At 43.3% G+C, this 16,093-nt stretch overlaps 2 protein-coding genes across 4 annotated transcripts; one reads left to right on the top strand and one right to left on the bottom strand.

The window, feature by feature from the left end:
• Positions 1-9,363: 9,363 nt before the first annotated feature.
• Positions 9,364-14,177, top strand: zfp91 (ZFP91 zinc finger protein, atypical E3 ubiquitin ligase). 2 transcript variants are annotated; one of them, XM_067251025.1, is made up of 12 exons: positions 9,364-10,048; positions 10,153-10,193; positions 10,364-10,471; positions 10,574-10,616; positions 10,699-10,806; positions 10,899-10,979; positions 11,076-11,240; positions 11,506-11,556; positions 11,656-11,734; positions 11,841-11,955; positions 12,291-12,390; positions 12,810-14,177. In XM_067251025.1, exons 1-12 carry the CDS (start codon positions 9,666-9,668, stop codon positions 13,822-13,824), a joined length of 2,289 nt encoding a protein of 762 aa, XP_067107126.1. In that variant the 5' UTR covers positions 9,364-9,665; the 3' UTR covers positions 13,825-14,177. The 2 variants fall into 2 exon arrangements, with proteins under 2 accessions (XP_067107126.1, XP_067107125.1); XM_067251024.1 differs by having other exon boundaries at positions 9,365-10,048; positions 10,899-10,988; positions 12,810-14,175.
• Positions 14,178-14,303: 126 nt separating this feature from the next.
• si:ch211-113e8.11 (uncharacterized) lies at positions 14,304-16,004 on the bottom strand. Of its 2 annotated transcripts, none has more exons than XM_067251028.1 (2): positions 15,771-16,004; positions 14,304-15,551 (listed from the first exon to the last, which is right to left on the bottom strand). In XM_067251028.1, the coding sequence occupies exons 1-2, from the start codon at positions 15,851-15,853 to the stop codon at positions 14,897-14,899; spliced, it is 738 nt and encodes a 245-aa protein (XP_067107129.1). In that variant the 5' UTR covers positions 15,854-16,004; the 3' UTR covers positions 14,304-14,896. The 2 variants fall into 2 exon arrangements, with proteins under 2 accessions (XP_067107129.1, XP_067107127.1); XM_067251026.1 differs by having other exon boundaries at positions 14,304-15,554.
• Positions 16,005-16,093: the final 89 nt, after the last annotated feature.

Consider the following 16,093-nt stretch of genomic DNA (forward strand, 5'->3'; position numbering starts at 1 on the left):
GGTGCTGTTGGAGCAGTGGTTGGTGCTGCTGTTGGTGGTGCTGTTGGAATAGTGGATGCGTCAGTGTTTGGTGTAGCAGTTGTTCTTGCAATTGTTGGAGCAGTTGATGGGTCATTGGTTGGTGTAGATGTTTTTGGTGTAGCTGTTGTTGCAGTGGTTGGTGCTGCTGTTGGTAGAGTGGGAGGTGGTGCTGTTAGTGCAGTTGTTGGTGCACTTGTTGGAGCAGTGGTTGGTGGTGGTGTTGGAGTAGTGGATGGGTCAGTGGTTGGAGTATCTGTTGTTGCAGTGGTTTGTTGAGTTGTTGGTGGTGCTGTCGGTGCAGTGGTTTGTTGAGCTGTTGGTGGTGCTATTGGTGCAGTGGTTGGTGCAGCGACTGGAGTAGTGGATGGGTCAGCGGTTGGTGCCGCTGTTGGTGCAGTGGTTGGTGCAGCTGTTGGTGCAGTGGTTGGTTGAGCTGTTGGTGCAGTGGTTGGTTGAGCTGTTGGTGGTGCTGTTGGTGCAGCGGATGGTGCAGCTGTTGGTGCAGTGGTTGGTGCAGCTGTTGGTGCAGTGGTTGGTTGAGCTGTTGGTGCAGTGGTTTGTTGAGCTGTTGGTGGTGCTGTTGGTGCAGTGGTTGGTGCAGCGACTGGAGTAGTGGATGGGTCAGCGGTTGGTGCGGCTGTTGGTGCAGTGGTTGGTTGAGCTGTTGGTGGTGCCGTTTGTGCAGTGGTTGGTGCAGCTGTTGGTGCAGTGGTTGGTTGAGCTGTTGGTGGTGCTGTTTGTGCAGTGGTTGTTGCAGCTGTTGGTGCAGCTACTGGAGTAATGGATGGGTCAGCGGTTGGTGCAGCTGTTGGTGCAGTGGTTGGTTGAGCTGTTGGTGGTGCTGTTGGTGCAGTGGTTGGTGCAGCTGTTGGTGCAGTGGTTGGTGCAGTTGTTGGTGCAGTGGTTGGTGCAGCTGTTGGTGCAGCTGTTGGTGCAGTGGTTGGTTGAGCTGTTAGTGGTGCTGTTTGTACAGTGGTTGGTGCAGCTGTTGGTGCAGTGGTTGGTTGAGCTGTTGGTGCAGTGGTTGGTGCAGCTGTTGGTGCAGTGGTTGGTTGAGCTGTTGGTGGTGCTGTTGGTGCAGCGGTTGGTGCAGCTGTTGGTGCAGTGGTTGGTGCAGTTGTTGGTGCAGTGGTTCGTGGAGCTGTTGGTGCAGTGGTTTGTTGAGCTGTTGGTGGTGCTGTTGGTGCAGTGGTTGGTGCAGCGACTGGAGTAGTGGATGGGTCAGCGGTTGGTGTGGCTGTTGGTGCAGTGGTTGGTTGAGCTGTTGGTGGTACTGTTTGTGCAGTGGTTGGTGCAGCTGTTGGTGCAGTGGTTGGTTGAGCTGTTGCTGGTGCTGTTGGTGGTGCTGTTTGTGCAGTGGTTGGTGCAGCTGTTGGTGCAGTGGTTGGTTGAGCTGTTGGTGGTGCTGTTTGTGCAGTGGTTGGTGCAGCTGTTTGTGCAGTGGTTGGTGCAGCTGTTGGTGCAGTGGTTGGTGCAGTTGTTGGTGCAGTGGTTGGTGCAGCTGTTGGTGCTGCTGTTGTTACAGCAAAACCTGGAAGATGATCATTTTTATGTTATAGACTTAATGTAGGAAATACACGTAAGAAATTAACAGATTCTGATCTTATGCATGGTACTGTATATTGGAAAAGCATGGTGAAATCCAGGATGTGATCAAAAACAATGTTGGAAGCATCTTGTGTTGAATAAATTAACATTCTCTGGCAGCAGCTCTGGAGGACATTCCTGCAGTCCACATACCCATGTCACACTCTCCTTTAAAACTAGTTGTGAACACATTTTTGAGTGGCCTTTTATTGTCTAACAGAAGGTTACAGAAGGCACTTATGTAATGATAGCCCACACCTTACCTTGGCAATGCAAAATGCTCACAAACAGAAATGTCAACAAATTTGACAACATAAGAATTACCTATAGTTGTGTTAGATGGTGATTCTGTGGTATTTGTTGCTGATGTCACTGCTAGTCCTAAAAAACGAGATATGTGAAGGTTTAGGGCATTTAAAGTATATCTATAATCTTTACACCAATATAACACCATGCTTCAAGCACACATACAAAAATAGTGTGTGTGTATTTCTTACATATTTACATTTTACATTTAGGCATTTTAGCAGACGCTCTTATCCAGAGCGACTTAGAGTAAGTACAGTCCCCTGAGGCAAGTAGGGTGAAGTGCCTTGCCCAAGGACACAACGTCAGTTGGCATGACCGGGAATCGAACTGGCAACCTTCAGATTACTAGCCCGACTCCCTCACCGCTCTGCCACCTGACTCCCTACATGGGTACACACAGCCACACACATAGAAACAGACCTGCTAACAGGAAAAGGATAAAGACTGGTTCCATCCTGTCCACTCTGGTCTCTGTGTAGATATCATTAGCACAATTAATTTTCTTAAAAGCATCAACTTGCACACATTTGAATTATGCATGGAATTTAAGACTGAGCTACAGGCAAAAAACTCTTGAACCATATTATGATTGTTTAATCATCCCAGGATGAGTAACATATTGAAAATAGTTCAAACTAGAGTAAAACTATCTAGTCTTGTCAACTGCCATCGGTTTATTAATTAATTTAAAACAGCTTGACTGTTTATGCTACATTCAAATTAAAACTGCTTTTGACTGAAGGTTAGCTGTCTCCTTTAAACACTTTTATTACTTACCAGAGAATGTAGCCCTCAGATGATTCGAAGTATCTGCCTCCAATGATGAGTGGGTGCTCAATAGCCACATGTAGTCTACTTCTTGAGTTCTGAGGTGAAATGAATTAAAAGCTTCTTTTTATGACAGAGAGTTAAAAGAATGACAGCTTTGGAACTGGTCTACCATCTTTTATCTCGCAAAACTGGTTACCCGAAGGTACCCTTTTTAAATAAATTACAATTCCTGCTATGCAGTCCTAATTTAAAGGACAATTGGGTGAGGTGGCAGGGGGCAGTGGTTCGGGGGGTGATTCAGGTGAGTTGGGTTAGGTATCTGCAGGCTAGGTGTTGTAATTCAGATCATTGGAATACGAAACACAAGCTTCCATTGACTCCAATCTGTCCATCTTTGACGCAGTGTCTCAACACTCAATTGAAACCGACACCATCTTGCCATAAAATGTATAGTGGAGACCACTTTTTGTTTGGTTTGATTGGTTTTGACACAATTTACTTGTGATGAGGCTGAGAGGGTAAAATGCCAAACTCTACACAAGGGAATGTCATGTATATGTATGTGTAAACAGGGGTTTATCTATCTCCCAATCTGAGAGGATCTCGCAGAGCATGTCAATGTGTTGGCTATAGGTATAACAGCTCCTCCTCTCTCTCTCTCTCTCTCTCTCTCTCTCTCTCTCTCTCTCTCTCTCTCACTCACTCATTCACTCACTCACTCACTCACTCACTCACTCACTCACACACACACACACACACATGGGCACACACACACCTTATAGACCGCTCATGTGATGTCTCTTCAGTATTACAGTGGTTTGTTCTGTATATGCCTTATAAGATACAATCTTAACCCTAACCCTAACCTGTCTCACAGCAATTAGATTACACTAATAACACGCTAGTACTTTTAACCCTTTGATACACAAGCTATGCATAGCTTGCTAACAACATGGGTCTAAAATGACCCGCATTCATTTCCTATGACATTTCATGTATGGCTGAGTGTTTCTTTGCTATATCTTTTAAAATCAATTAATTTCATTATTTAATATTCCAATTATTCCTTAAGTATCTTGTTTTTGAGTACCACAAATCATTATTTTAATTTTTGTCTTTCTTACTTTCTGAGCAAAAAAAAACATTTTTGTGGTACTACATCAATTTTATAGACATATAATGGATTCACTATAGAATTTGATAGAAACTTTGGGTATTTGCAATTTGGCACATATTTACTGTGAATAACTATTTACCTGCCACACATTTCACAACTCAACCCTGCTGCTTTTAGGTTGTGAGATGTTCATTTACATTTAGTCATTTAGCAGACACGCTTATCCAGGGCGACTTACAGTAAGTACAGGGACATTCTCCCCGAGGCAAGTAGGGTGAAGTGCCTTGCCCAAGGACACAACGTCATTTTTCACTGCCGGGAATCGAACCAACAACCTTCTGATTAATAGCCCGACTCCCTAACCGCTCAGCCATCTGATGTTCATCAGTGACAGCATCATTGAGGAGGTTCTAAAATGCAACAAGTTAGAGATGAAGAGCTGCAGCAACAAAAGGGAAAGAGTGGAGAAGCATCAAACAGAAATTCATGGCCTCTATCAGTTTGACCCTCCTTGCAGAGGAGTACAAGAGCCTAAATGTGGCCTTGCGGGAGAGTTTTTGGATCCAATTGCAAAATCCAATGTATAAAGCCACCATGGGGCTAAAGAGATCCTCAGCTTCATAAAGTTTGATGATAAGCGCTCTTCTTGTGGCTGGGTGGTAGTTGCATTTAGTTTTTACCCCACATCTTTCCATTCCCTCTTTAATATACTTTTGGAGCTGTGAATTGGCCTTCATGCGCCTCTTATGTGGCATGACAAGGTCCTTGTCTAGCTCCTTGATGAACTGCTGCTTGGTCACACCACCCATGTAATCATGGTGTTGTTGTAGAAGTTAGTGTAGGCATTGAGGGTGGCAACATCCAGCACATTGTGCGAGACAACAATTTTGTTACAGTACTGGATCACAACATTGTTGTCATCCACTGCTTTGCCATCATGCATGGTGCATAAAAGGACGACAGCCTCTTCAGCACATAGCTCACCATAGTCATGTTGTCAAACTGGTGATATCATCATATCTCTTTAGCCCCATGGTGGCTTTATACATTGGATTTTGCAATTGGATCCAAAAAAGCCACATCTAGGCTCTTGTCCTCCCCTGCAAGGAGGGTCAAACTGAGGCCATGAATTCCTGTTTGATACTTCTCCACACTTTCCCTTTTGCTGTTGCAGCTCTTCGTCTCAAAGTTGTTGCATTTCAGGACCTCATCAATGATGTCACTTGTGAACATCTCCCAGCCTAAAAGAAGCTGTGTTGAGTTGTGAAATGTGTGACAGGTGAATAGTTATCCACAGTACATACCGGTATGTTCCAAGTTGCAAAAATTAACTAATATCAAAAATTCCTATAAAACTCCATAGGAATACATATGGGTCATTTTTGACCCATGTCTGTAAACTGAAGGTAGTAACACAAAAACAATGGTTGTTAATAAAGTAAGAAAAGAAAGAAGAAAAATAAGCATTTGTGGCAATAACAAACTAGATATTTAATGAATACTTGGAATATAAAATTATGAAATTAGATGATTTCTAAAGATATGACACACTTAGCCATACATGAAATATCATAGGAAATGAATGCGGGTCATTTTAGACCCATGTTGTGCATTAGAGGGGTAGTGTTACAAAAATTATTTTTATTCCAAAAGTAAGAAAGAAAAAATGAAAATAAGGACTTGTGATGACCAAAAACAAGTTAATTGAGGAATACCTGGAATACTGAATGATTAAATATTTTTTTGGAAAGATATAGAAAATGTTAACTCTCCTGGGTCACTTTAGACCCATGTTGTGTATCAAAGGGTTAACTGATCGAAACCACTTCTTGACTGTAAAACATAGGTGGACCTGTGATTGTATGTTATTCAACATCTGTTAATTCTGGTCTAGTGAAATGAACAGTGCTGGCAACGTTTCAATGACTTACTGTATAAGGAACTCCAACCTGTTCTCTCTATGGGACACCACACCTCCATCTCTCTCTTTCTTCATCGTTTTATCTTGATCTTCATTGTTCCTGCCCGCCACCACCTTCTGAATCTGTGTGCCATATCACAGTTGAAGGAGATAGAAGAGCGCGCTCTACTGGGCCTTAAACAATACTTGCAATGGGATGCTGCTGAACCAGGTCAGATCTGATGATTGATAGGCTCAGCCCGCAATCTGGACTATGGAAGGAATGTGACTCGTAAGGCAGGGGGTTTCATACAAGTCACGGAGTCAGGTGCTCTGAATTTCCCTCGGACTCCAGGCATGTTACAGGGCTACTACACCCATTCCACAATGTACTCCTTACTATTACACATGCAGTGGTTGGAAGGAGTAAGGTGGCTGAGCAGTTAGGGAATCGGGCTGGTAATCAGAAGGTTGCTGGGTCGATTCCCGGCCGTGTCAAATGACGTTGTGTCCTTGGGCAAGGCACTTCACCCTACTTGCCTCAGGGGGAATGTCCCTGTACTTACTGTAAGTCGCTCTGGATAAGAGCGTCTGCTAAATGACTAAAATAAAAATGTAAGGAAGGAAGGATGTCAATGTTTTGCAAAGGGTTGTGCTTGCTAAAATACAAAACCACAGACATGAAGGAAGTTGTTATGTTATCTCTTGTTGAACCATACCAACTCAAATCAAATGTATTTGTATACCCATTTTTACAAGCAATGCCACATAAGGAATCCTGTAATAAATGAATTGTTATACTCGTTTCCATAGTGTATGACATATTGTAGTGTGATTAAATTGAATTATTTAATTTCCGTCAAGACACTCACATATTGATTTGACCATTCATTGATAACCATAGCTATGGAAATATGTTTGACTTTGGTGGAGTGGATGTATCTAGGGGATACAAAGTCTGCATCTAGCTTTAGAGTGCAACATATATACAATATTAGGCAGGGAGCAAATAGAGTATATATTCCCCTGATGGATAGTAACATACAGACAACACAGGGGAGATGGGGATGGTGGAGGGTGGCAGCAGCACAGATAATATAACAACTGGGGGGGGGGGGGGGGGGGTTACTGTTCAAACGATATTGGTCATCACTGTTCATGGCAATGCCAGTGCTGACTGTACATTGGTATGAACAGTTTTATTAACACATACAGCATGTGACATTATTTGCTGAATTACTTCACTGTGACAGAGAATCAAGAACCAACATCCACAAGGCAAACTCATTTGGACACACCCAGAAACTTCTAAAAGCTGCTAGCATTTCGTCTAAACTTCCCAAAGGTATGTGCTTCTGCCAGTTCTAAACACCCCGTGACTGTTGTGCTCAAGGGCATCCTGTTAAGCCACTTCGCAAGCAGGAAGAGGAGGTTCAACCACAGAAATTCACATCATTCCTTTAACTGTACAACCTCACCACTCTAACCCACAGGCTTCTACCTGTGAGCATTCGGAAGGAGCGTGATCAGACAGCATCAGCCAATTGCAAATCACCATGCATATGTGCTGCATGCACATAAAAGGTCAACATTCTTTGACAACAAAGGAGGATTCACTGATGTACCTGTAAAAATAGGTTTTTTAATTTGATAACATGTTGTGCTTATGGTATAGTTTGTTTGAGGGCAAACATCAAGTTTATTTGACTTGCTTTTTGTCAGTATGCACATACCACATACATACAAAATAAAAGACTGTGAAGAACACAAACTTCTTGTTTTTTTTTATTTTGTTCAGTCTTCTGAATACTACTCCATTATTGTTCGGCACATGCAGGACAATAAGTCTTGCAACAGTGTAGATATCTTTACTTAGAAAATCCCAGTATTACATAACAAGCAATTACATGTGAGGCTAACTGAAGCATTAAGAAGACACAGAGAATACAGGATTAAATGATTAAATGTCTAGTCTTTTCTATCAGGACAATGCAAAAGTCTCACCCAGCTCTAAAAGCACACCTCCACATGCACTTGCCATTGTCCTGGATCATCACTGTAAACCAACCACACCCATTTAAATAAATAATTCCTGAATGACGTCATGGAGCACCGATATAATTAGTGTTTGGAGATCAGTGATGCTGATGAACGTCTTTTGTTACAAATTTAGAAATATGACTCATGTACTTTTTACACAATGAGTTATTACGCACTGATGTCTGAATTGTTGTTTTTTCAGTCAGGTCTATGACCTTTCGACCAAATCAGGACTTGAGAATAGAAGTACACCTTGAGAACACCTGTTACATTAACTTCCAATCTAGTGGTGCATCAAGGGAATTCAGCGATGAATTTAGAAGGTCAGTGACCTTATATTAGGGCTAGACTATTGGGCCCAAGCACACAACACAGCCCAGGACAAGGCAATGGAGAAAAGGGTGTTTTAATGAGGAGTTGTGGGCGGTTGGAGAACGAGGCCAAGGCAGGCATATAGGGCATGGCAGGCAGGATGAAGAGGCAGGATTGGGTGGTAGGGCAGCAAAGGCGGGCGGGGAAGGTAAGTTGTGTGGGCAGGTTGGTCAAGAGGGACAGGAGTAGCGAATACCTGGGTTCGGAGGAAGGGGTTAGCAGACAATGACTCGAAACAGGGATTTACTCCAAAAACCTGAAATACTACACCGTTCACTCAAAACGTTTTGCAGCAGATTCATGACTATGTTGGAATGTTTCAAATTAAATAAAACTAGGGTTCATCAAAGTTCTTGATTTATTGACAAATTTAGCAGCTAGCAAACCCGTTCAACATGTAGCTTTTTTTGGGTGAAAATGTTCAATAAATAGTCCCCTCTATTACAGCAGTCAATCTGCTCCTAAATCCAACCAGAATGATAGAGTTATTTCACCTGGCTAGAACTAGTTCACACTTTCCCCTGTGCTGATGATATGACTTACTGATTATGTTTGCAGTCATTTTATGCCAAGGCCCAGCAAGCTTTGCATGCAAACACAAAATGTATGTCGCTCCCAATACTGTTGGCCACGGCTGTACACAAAACATTTTCCTACTTCATCAACTTTAAACAGTAATACAGCATTCTTGTCCAACACAAACAACCTGCTTTTTCTTATTTTATTAACAGTATAAGCAAACATTTTCCTTTTGCAAGATAAAACGCATATTCCATTTCAATGCAAGTGTTCACCTTTAATTGGAAATCCACTGCTTTGAAGGTTCAGCGTGTGGATCGTCTCAGCACAGGTACATGCTAAGATGCTAAGAAGAGGAAACTATTAGCTAAGAACTTTTATTGATATTTAGTAGAAGTCGTTTTTTGCTCGGGAGTATTAACAGCTCCTATCACTACATTGGGGTAGAATAGTTTTTTTTCTCTAACTTCAAGTCAATGCTGCCTTCTAGCGGTGAAAGTGAGCAAAGCAACAGTATAACGTTCAGAATTATAAACAGGCGTAGGAAGAAAGCTCATGCGCAGTTTAGCTGATATCTAAGCATTTGGGATGGACCTATGCATTCAGTAAGGTCAAGAAATAGACCATCAGATAATAGGGACTTCGTGTATGTGAGCAATTTTGAGCAGTATGTTGCTCATGACCAAAACCTCACGTTCATTTTAGTTTAAAGGAGACGCAACAAAGCACTCAAAATGGTAGCGGCGATGCTTGTACTAAGAAGTGGATTTGCTGCAGCTTTAAGAACGTATATTTAGTGTCTGGTTCTCAAAAAATATATTGGTTTCATTTGAAGCTTTTCAATAACTGATTAATATATTTAATGTCGAAAATCTGAAACGAGTATAGCGCTTTTGCTATGTCACACTGGGATTACGGCCCCATGTAGGGAACAGATGCTTACGTAAAATGCCCAAATAAACAGGTTTTCTTCTTAATTGTGTTTAAAGTGGTTCCAGGATAAAACTATTCAGAAAGGCACCCACGGCCATGGAGCCGGAAAGTGACTCAGCCGGCTGCAGAGTTAAAGGTGAAGAGCCGGAGGATGGAAAGGCCACGAAGCGATCCCCGGTCAAGAGTGGAATTGTCCCTGCACGCAGGGCTTTAAGAGAGCGTGGAGTTGGTCGCAAGAGGACGGGTGCTTCAGCTTCGCCGGACACCAACGGGGATACTGCTGTCAGTCAGAGTCAAATCTCAGGAAGAGTGCTACGAGACCGGTCCACGCGGACAATCCCTGCTTGGTTGCGAAGCGACCAGAGTGATGACGGAGAGGATGTCATCCCAGACGTGTCTGCAAACCGGCGGAGGAAAGTTACCCGAAAAAAGAACTCCTCAACAGGAATTGTCTGGAATGGCAGTGGTCAGTTTCAACAGTAAGTTGCCAATGTGAAACAATTATCGTGTTTAGATTTAGATCCAAACTTAAATGTCCAGCTACCCACTATCATCTCTCTCTCTCCTCCATGGACCTGTCTAGCTCTAGCTGTAGTGAGCCTAAGGAAGTAACGGATGATCCCGGTAAATAGCCTCATACATCTCGCCATGAACCTCATGCTTGAACACCATAATTCGTCTACTGCACAACTGTCGTCGTACATAATGTGTGTGTTTTCACTCGATATGGCACATCACCAGTTCAATGTATCGGTCGGTCCTCATGTAATAAAATATTGTGAATTTTTTGACAGCCCCACTCTCCCGCCGTTCCCAAGCACGGACCAAAGTCCCACTTGCCTGCTCATTCAGGAGCTCTAGAGGGCTGTGTAAGAGTGAGCCAGCTGCAGACCATGCTGTTGGTATGTAGTTGGTAAAAAACAAATTACTCTTTCATAAACTATTGATAAAATTACACCAGAAGAGCCCTAGTGACATGTTTCTATTTCCTCCGTGTTTTATAGTTGAAGAGGAAGCCATGGTTACTGCAGAGAGCGGTTCTGGAAAGTGAGTATGCTCATGTGTGTTTCACGTTCCAGATTGTGTGTTTACATGTTTCACTCTCCTGTCTCTCGGCTTCTCCCGACAGGGAGAAAAGAGAGGAGGCCAGTGAGGATGAAGATAATCTCTTAAAGGATAAGGATCCTCCTTTCCAAGATGACCTCAGTGATCCGAACTACCAACCTCAGTCTCAAAGGTATCCCAGATTACATACTGTATGTGGGGGGGGAAAAGTCACTTACCGTAATTGCTAGTAATTGGTGGAAATTGAACAAATGTATTTTACAGACATGCAGAGAATCAAGAGTTCAGCAGTGATGAAGATGTCCCTTTTACAGACGACCTGAATGACCAGAGCTATAACCCTAGGTCTGACAGGTAAACTGTGCTGTCAAAATGTGCATGTCCGTGTATGTTCATCTGTGCATGCATTTGTGTGTGACTTACTTAGGATTACTCTCATAGGGAAGCACCTAAACTGAGGGGCAGACCTCCAGCCAGGAAAAGGGAGAAGAAACAGAAGGAGCAGGAAAAAGAAAAGGAGCTGGACATAAAGAAAGAGGGTGGAGAGAGCGTTCAGGACGTGAAGTTGGAGAGTGAGCTTGGAGAGGTGACGCAGGAGCCTAGGAAGTGAGTACAACATGGAAAGAGTAAATTAAAGGCTTTGGAACATCATTAAATACCAGTTCAGTTTGTTGACCAAAAAAATAGTTGTATTTTTGTATGTAAATTAGCATCAAAGATAGTCTTTACTTTCTATTGATATTTATAAAAAGATATTCTTGATATTCTATTGATATTTATATAAAGATATTCTGTACATTCTATTGATATTATTTATATAAAGATATTCTGTACATTCTATTGATATTTATATATTTTCAATGTCCTTGAGGAGGGGCAGACGAAGGAAAGACGACAAAACACCTCGTCTCCCTAAAAGAAGGTGATGATGACAACCGTATAAAACTTTCAACACACTCTTTAATAGAGTACCATCATAATAAGCATTTGATTGACAGTCCTCTCCCGTCCCCCCATACAGGAAGAAGCCACCAGTGCAGTATGTGCGCTGTGAAATGGAGGGCTGTGGCACTGTCCTAGCACACCCCCGCTACCTACAGGTCTGCCATAGCCACCATGGTCACTTTGACAACAACAGAATGCAACGATATTCTTAATTAAATAACTGTCCTCCTCTCTTTCATTCCACACTATATGGTCATCCAGCACCATATAAAGTACCAGCACCTGCTGAAGAAGAAGTATGTGTGTCCACACCCCACTTGTGGAAGGCTTTTCAGACTGCAGAAACAGCTTCTTCGTCATGCCAAGCACCACACAGGTACACTCCGCAAACACACAGGTGCACAGCACCAACCCACAGGTGCTCAGCACAAACACACAGATACAGTGCAAACACGCAGACACACACACAGGTAACTTATGGAAGCATCTTTAATTTCCTTTTGGGTTAATGGTGTAATGAATTTAACTGAAAAGCAGTTAGATGCCGGTTTTGTAACATGGATGACATCTGCTGGACTGTTGAAGTTACTGTAGCCCCACAGTTAAACCTCAAGTGCATATATAATACATAACTGTTTCTAGCACAATTTTATTGTTAGCCAATCACACACCGACCAACATGTCTGTAAGTAATTTGTTGATGTATTACAGACCAGAGAGACTACATCTGTGAGTTCTGTGCCCGCGCCTTCAAGAGTTCTCACAACCTGGCTGTACACAGAATGATCCACACAGGAGAGAAGCCCCTTCAGTACGTCCCTCTTCTTGTCATTTCGTCCTCTATCCTCTCATTCACCTACGTATCAGTGTTACCTATTCATTTAACCCTTTACAGAGAGTTCCAGTTTATATTTCATGCATTAATCAATTCTAATGTAGATGAAGCACTAGATTTAGATTCCATTTTTTTTATCGTTGAGTACAGAGCCAATGAAATGCAGTTAGCATATCATAGTTAGTTAGCTATTACTATATGAAGTGCATATAGTAATCGCATAATTTCATATTTATGAATCTCATAACTCATAAAGTGAGATGTAATGTGCGAAGTGTAATTTCACTCCATCATGCATACATTCTGGAATGTATTCCTCCATATTCGTGTATCCAAAGTTCTCCTTTCCCCTCTCCTCCTCTTCCTACTTTGTTTCTCCTCCGGGGTTCCATTAGGTGTGAGATCTGCGGTTTCACCTGCCGCCAGAAGGCATCCCTCAACTGGCACATGAAGAAGCATGATGCCGACTCCTCTTACCAGTTCTCCTGCTCCATCTGCAGCAAGAAGTTTGAGAAGAAGGACAGCGTGGTGGCTCACAAGGCCAAGAGCCATCCGGAGGTCCTGATCGCTGAGGCCTTGGCGGCCAACGCTGGTGCTCTCATTACCACTCCCACCTCCCTGCTGGAAGCCCAGGGAAACCTTGTACAAAGTAAGCAAGTAGAGGTAGTGCAGGTTGCTCAGTTGAGTATGTTGGAGACAGTCAACCAGCAGGGTGGGGAGGCAGGGCCAGTTAACCAGCTGGTTGGGGAGGAGGGACCAGCCAATCAGCAGGTGGGGCAGATGAGCCACCAGGTTGTAGTGTTAGGACAAGATCAGAACCTCCACACAATGCAGGTGCCGGTGACTCTAGCCCTGTCTGCCACTGGCCCCCCTTCACCCACTGCCAACCCCCAAAAGACCCACCTGCAGTTCCAGATGCCCCTTCAGTTCGTGCAGACGGCCCCAGCTCAACGGTTGCAACAGCAACCGCAAATCCAACAACTGACCCTACATCCCAGCTCCGTGGTCACCCAGCACCAGGCCCAGCACCTGCCGCTTCAATCCTATCAGCAACAGCCGCATGAGGGTCAAACCCCAATTCTCCACATGACTTTTGAACCTATATCCCAGTTGCAGACCCACATCCAGCAGATCCCCTGTCTAGTGTCCCCTCAGCAGCTCCACACCCTTCCGACGGTTCCCCAGACCTCTACCCCTAGTCCCGCACTCCTGCCCCAAGACCCAGATTCTACCAATACAGAAAGCTACATCCTGGACGGGCCCACACTCTCCTCTTCCTCTACTTTGTCCGTAAACACCCTTCATCCAGTGAACACAATGGGTGAGATAGGCAAGGCCTGGGAACAGAACGGCGAAGGCCTAGTCTTAGCTAATTGCACAGAAGAGCACATGGAACATGCACTTATTTAGTATAGCCGTGGTTACAAAGGGGAAAGATAGCTTTTTCCCCACACCTAGCTGTGACCCTTTAAACATGTGATGCATTTACGATAATCACGAATAGGCCTACAGCATTGGTTATGTACTCTTTCAAAGTTAGTTTTTGTAGCATTTTAGGCTGATATACATATTTTCCCTGATATACTTTTCATAAGTTATGAGTTGCCTTTGTAAATAAAGTGATGTCGTTTGTCAATCTATATCCACTGACCCTTTGTGTGTGTGCACATGTGATGTTACTACAATAACTGTATATTTTCTGGCTGTAAAATGCACACTGGAAACATTAAAGGCATTTATTTACCATTTATAAATTATTACATTACATATCAACCAGTCTTTATAAAGTATCCACACTGAGAATTTCCTTAGACATCAAACAGCAGTATGATAGTTGTATATTTAAAAGAGGTCAATATTATCCATTAAAGGAAGAGTTCACCCCAAAATCAAAATGTTATATTTTTCTTCTTGCCTGTAGTTCTATTTATAATTCTAGATTGTTCATAAATCTAGATGGTTTTGGTGTGAGTTACAGAGTTTTGGAGATACCAGCCAGTGCAGCCACAGAGTTGTCTGCCTTCTCTCAGTATAAATGAAAATAGATTGGACTTGTCTTGTGGTGCTCAAAGCACCAAAATAAATACATTTGAAAAACTCAACAGCAATGTGTCATACAAGGTCTGTGGATTATCTTGATTCACTGAGTTATTATTTCTAGAAAGAGAAAACAAGCCCAATCTAGTTCCATGTTATTTGGAGGAAGGCATACAACTCAAAGGCTGATATCTACAAAACTCAATGCAAAACAATCTAGATGGATGAATAGCACTTTAGATAAGAGGAAAAATATGTATTTTTGATTCAGAGGTAAACTCTCTAAACTGTAATTTAACAAACGCTATCAGTGGTTATAGATTTATCTGTCACAATGTGGAATGGCACTGGTGAGTGGTAACTTTTTTACAAAGACACAAATACAAATAACATAAAACTGTTTTGCTGACAATAGTCCTGAGTTATCCTGAGTTAATCCTGCCCCTCAGGACAAATTGACCCGTTCTCTTTCCTTCTGCATAGCGTAATTCTTCATAGCTCGTTTTGGAGGGACCAGGGTGTTACTCAGTCCTACCCTTCTTTTTTTCCCCTGCTGCCCCTCAGTCTCCTTGTCTCCCCCCTGGTTGTGGAGAGGCTGTTGCCCCGCTCTGTTTGGGTCAGGCTTTGCATCATCCACACTGGGTGGGTCATCGTCGCCGGGAATTATAGAGCTCTGAAGGTCGCTGTCGTGAGCAAACTTGCATTTGATCCCAAACCTACACCTGCCGTCTTTCCTGTAGGCCACGCACATCCTCTTACCAGCAATCTGGGAGGGCCTAGCCTGCAGGGTGAGGGGGACATGCTTTTGCAGTGCGTGGAGCTTCTGGTCAGCCTGCGCCTTGAAGGGGTTGGCGAACACGCTGCTCCGCGTCGAGGCGCCGAGAGGAGGAGGGGGCAGTTTAGGAGCGAGGAAGCTGGGGGAGGGGATTGGGACATGGGAGGAGATAGGTGGCTGTGTAACCAGGGAAGACACACTTGGCAGCTCAGGACGCAGCTCTTCCTCTGGGTCTAACTCATCGTCTGACTCGCTGGAGGCTGACCCTGACTCCAGGAGGAAGTTGCGATGCTTTTGGACACCTTCTTTGAGTTCATCAGTGAGCCTACTTGAGGTTGGAAGAGTTAGGAACATGCAGGTTAAGGATACCGTTTTACAGTATATTAATGCATGAGGACAGGAGGTCACTGGCTAGGTCTACCACAGTGAGGAAGTAGGGCCTAAGGTTTGCATGCACCTAGTCGGATAGGCTACTACTATTACTTTACTTGAATTGGGTTTATTATACAATAAATAACGTAGCTAGTTTATTCTAGCTACCTACCTGGTAAATTTGAGTCCATCGTCCCCTGAATCTCCATCGCTCTCGGAGTTTGAGGATACTCCGTAGCCGACAAGTGAATTCATGTCCACTGCTGGCCAACACTGTTGTGTTGGTTCCTCTCTGTGTTCAGTTAGACAGACGCAGAAATTTTATGTTTGACAATGGTCGTGACTCTGCATAGATATATTTTAAGAATCAATCATTAATAACTGTGGTGGCGAATGTATAACCTGCTACAACTGCTAGCTGTAAACACTAGCTAATAGCTACCAAAAACCAGGCTGATTGGCTGGCCAGGCTTCTGGGATTGTTTTTCTGAAAGA

Source organism: Osmerus mordax, chromosome 14 (assembly GCF_038355195.1).
Source record: "Osmerus mordax isolate fOsmMor3 chromosome 14, fOsmMor3.pri, whole genome shotgun sequence".
NCBI lineage: Eukaryota > Metazoa > Chordata > Actinopteri > Osmeriformes > Osmeridae > Osmerus > Osmerus mordax.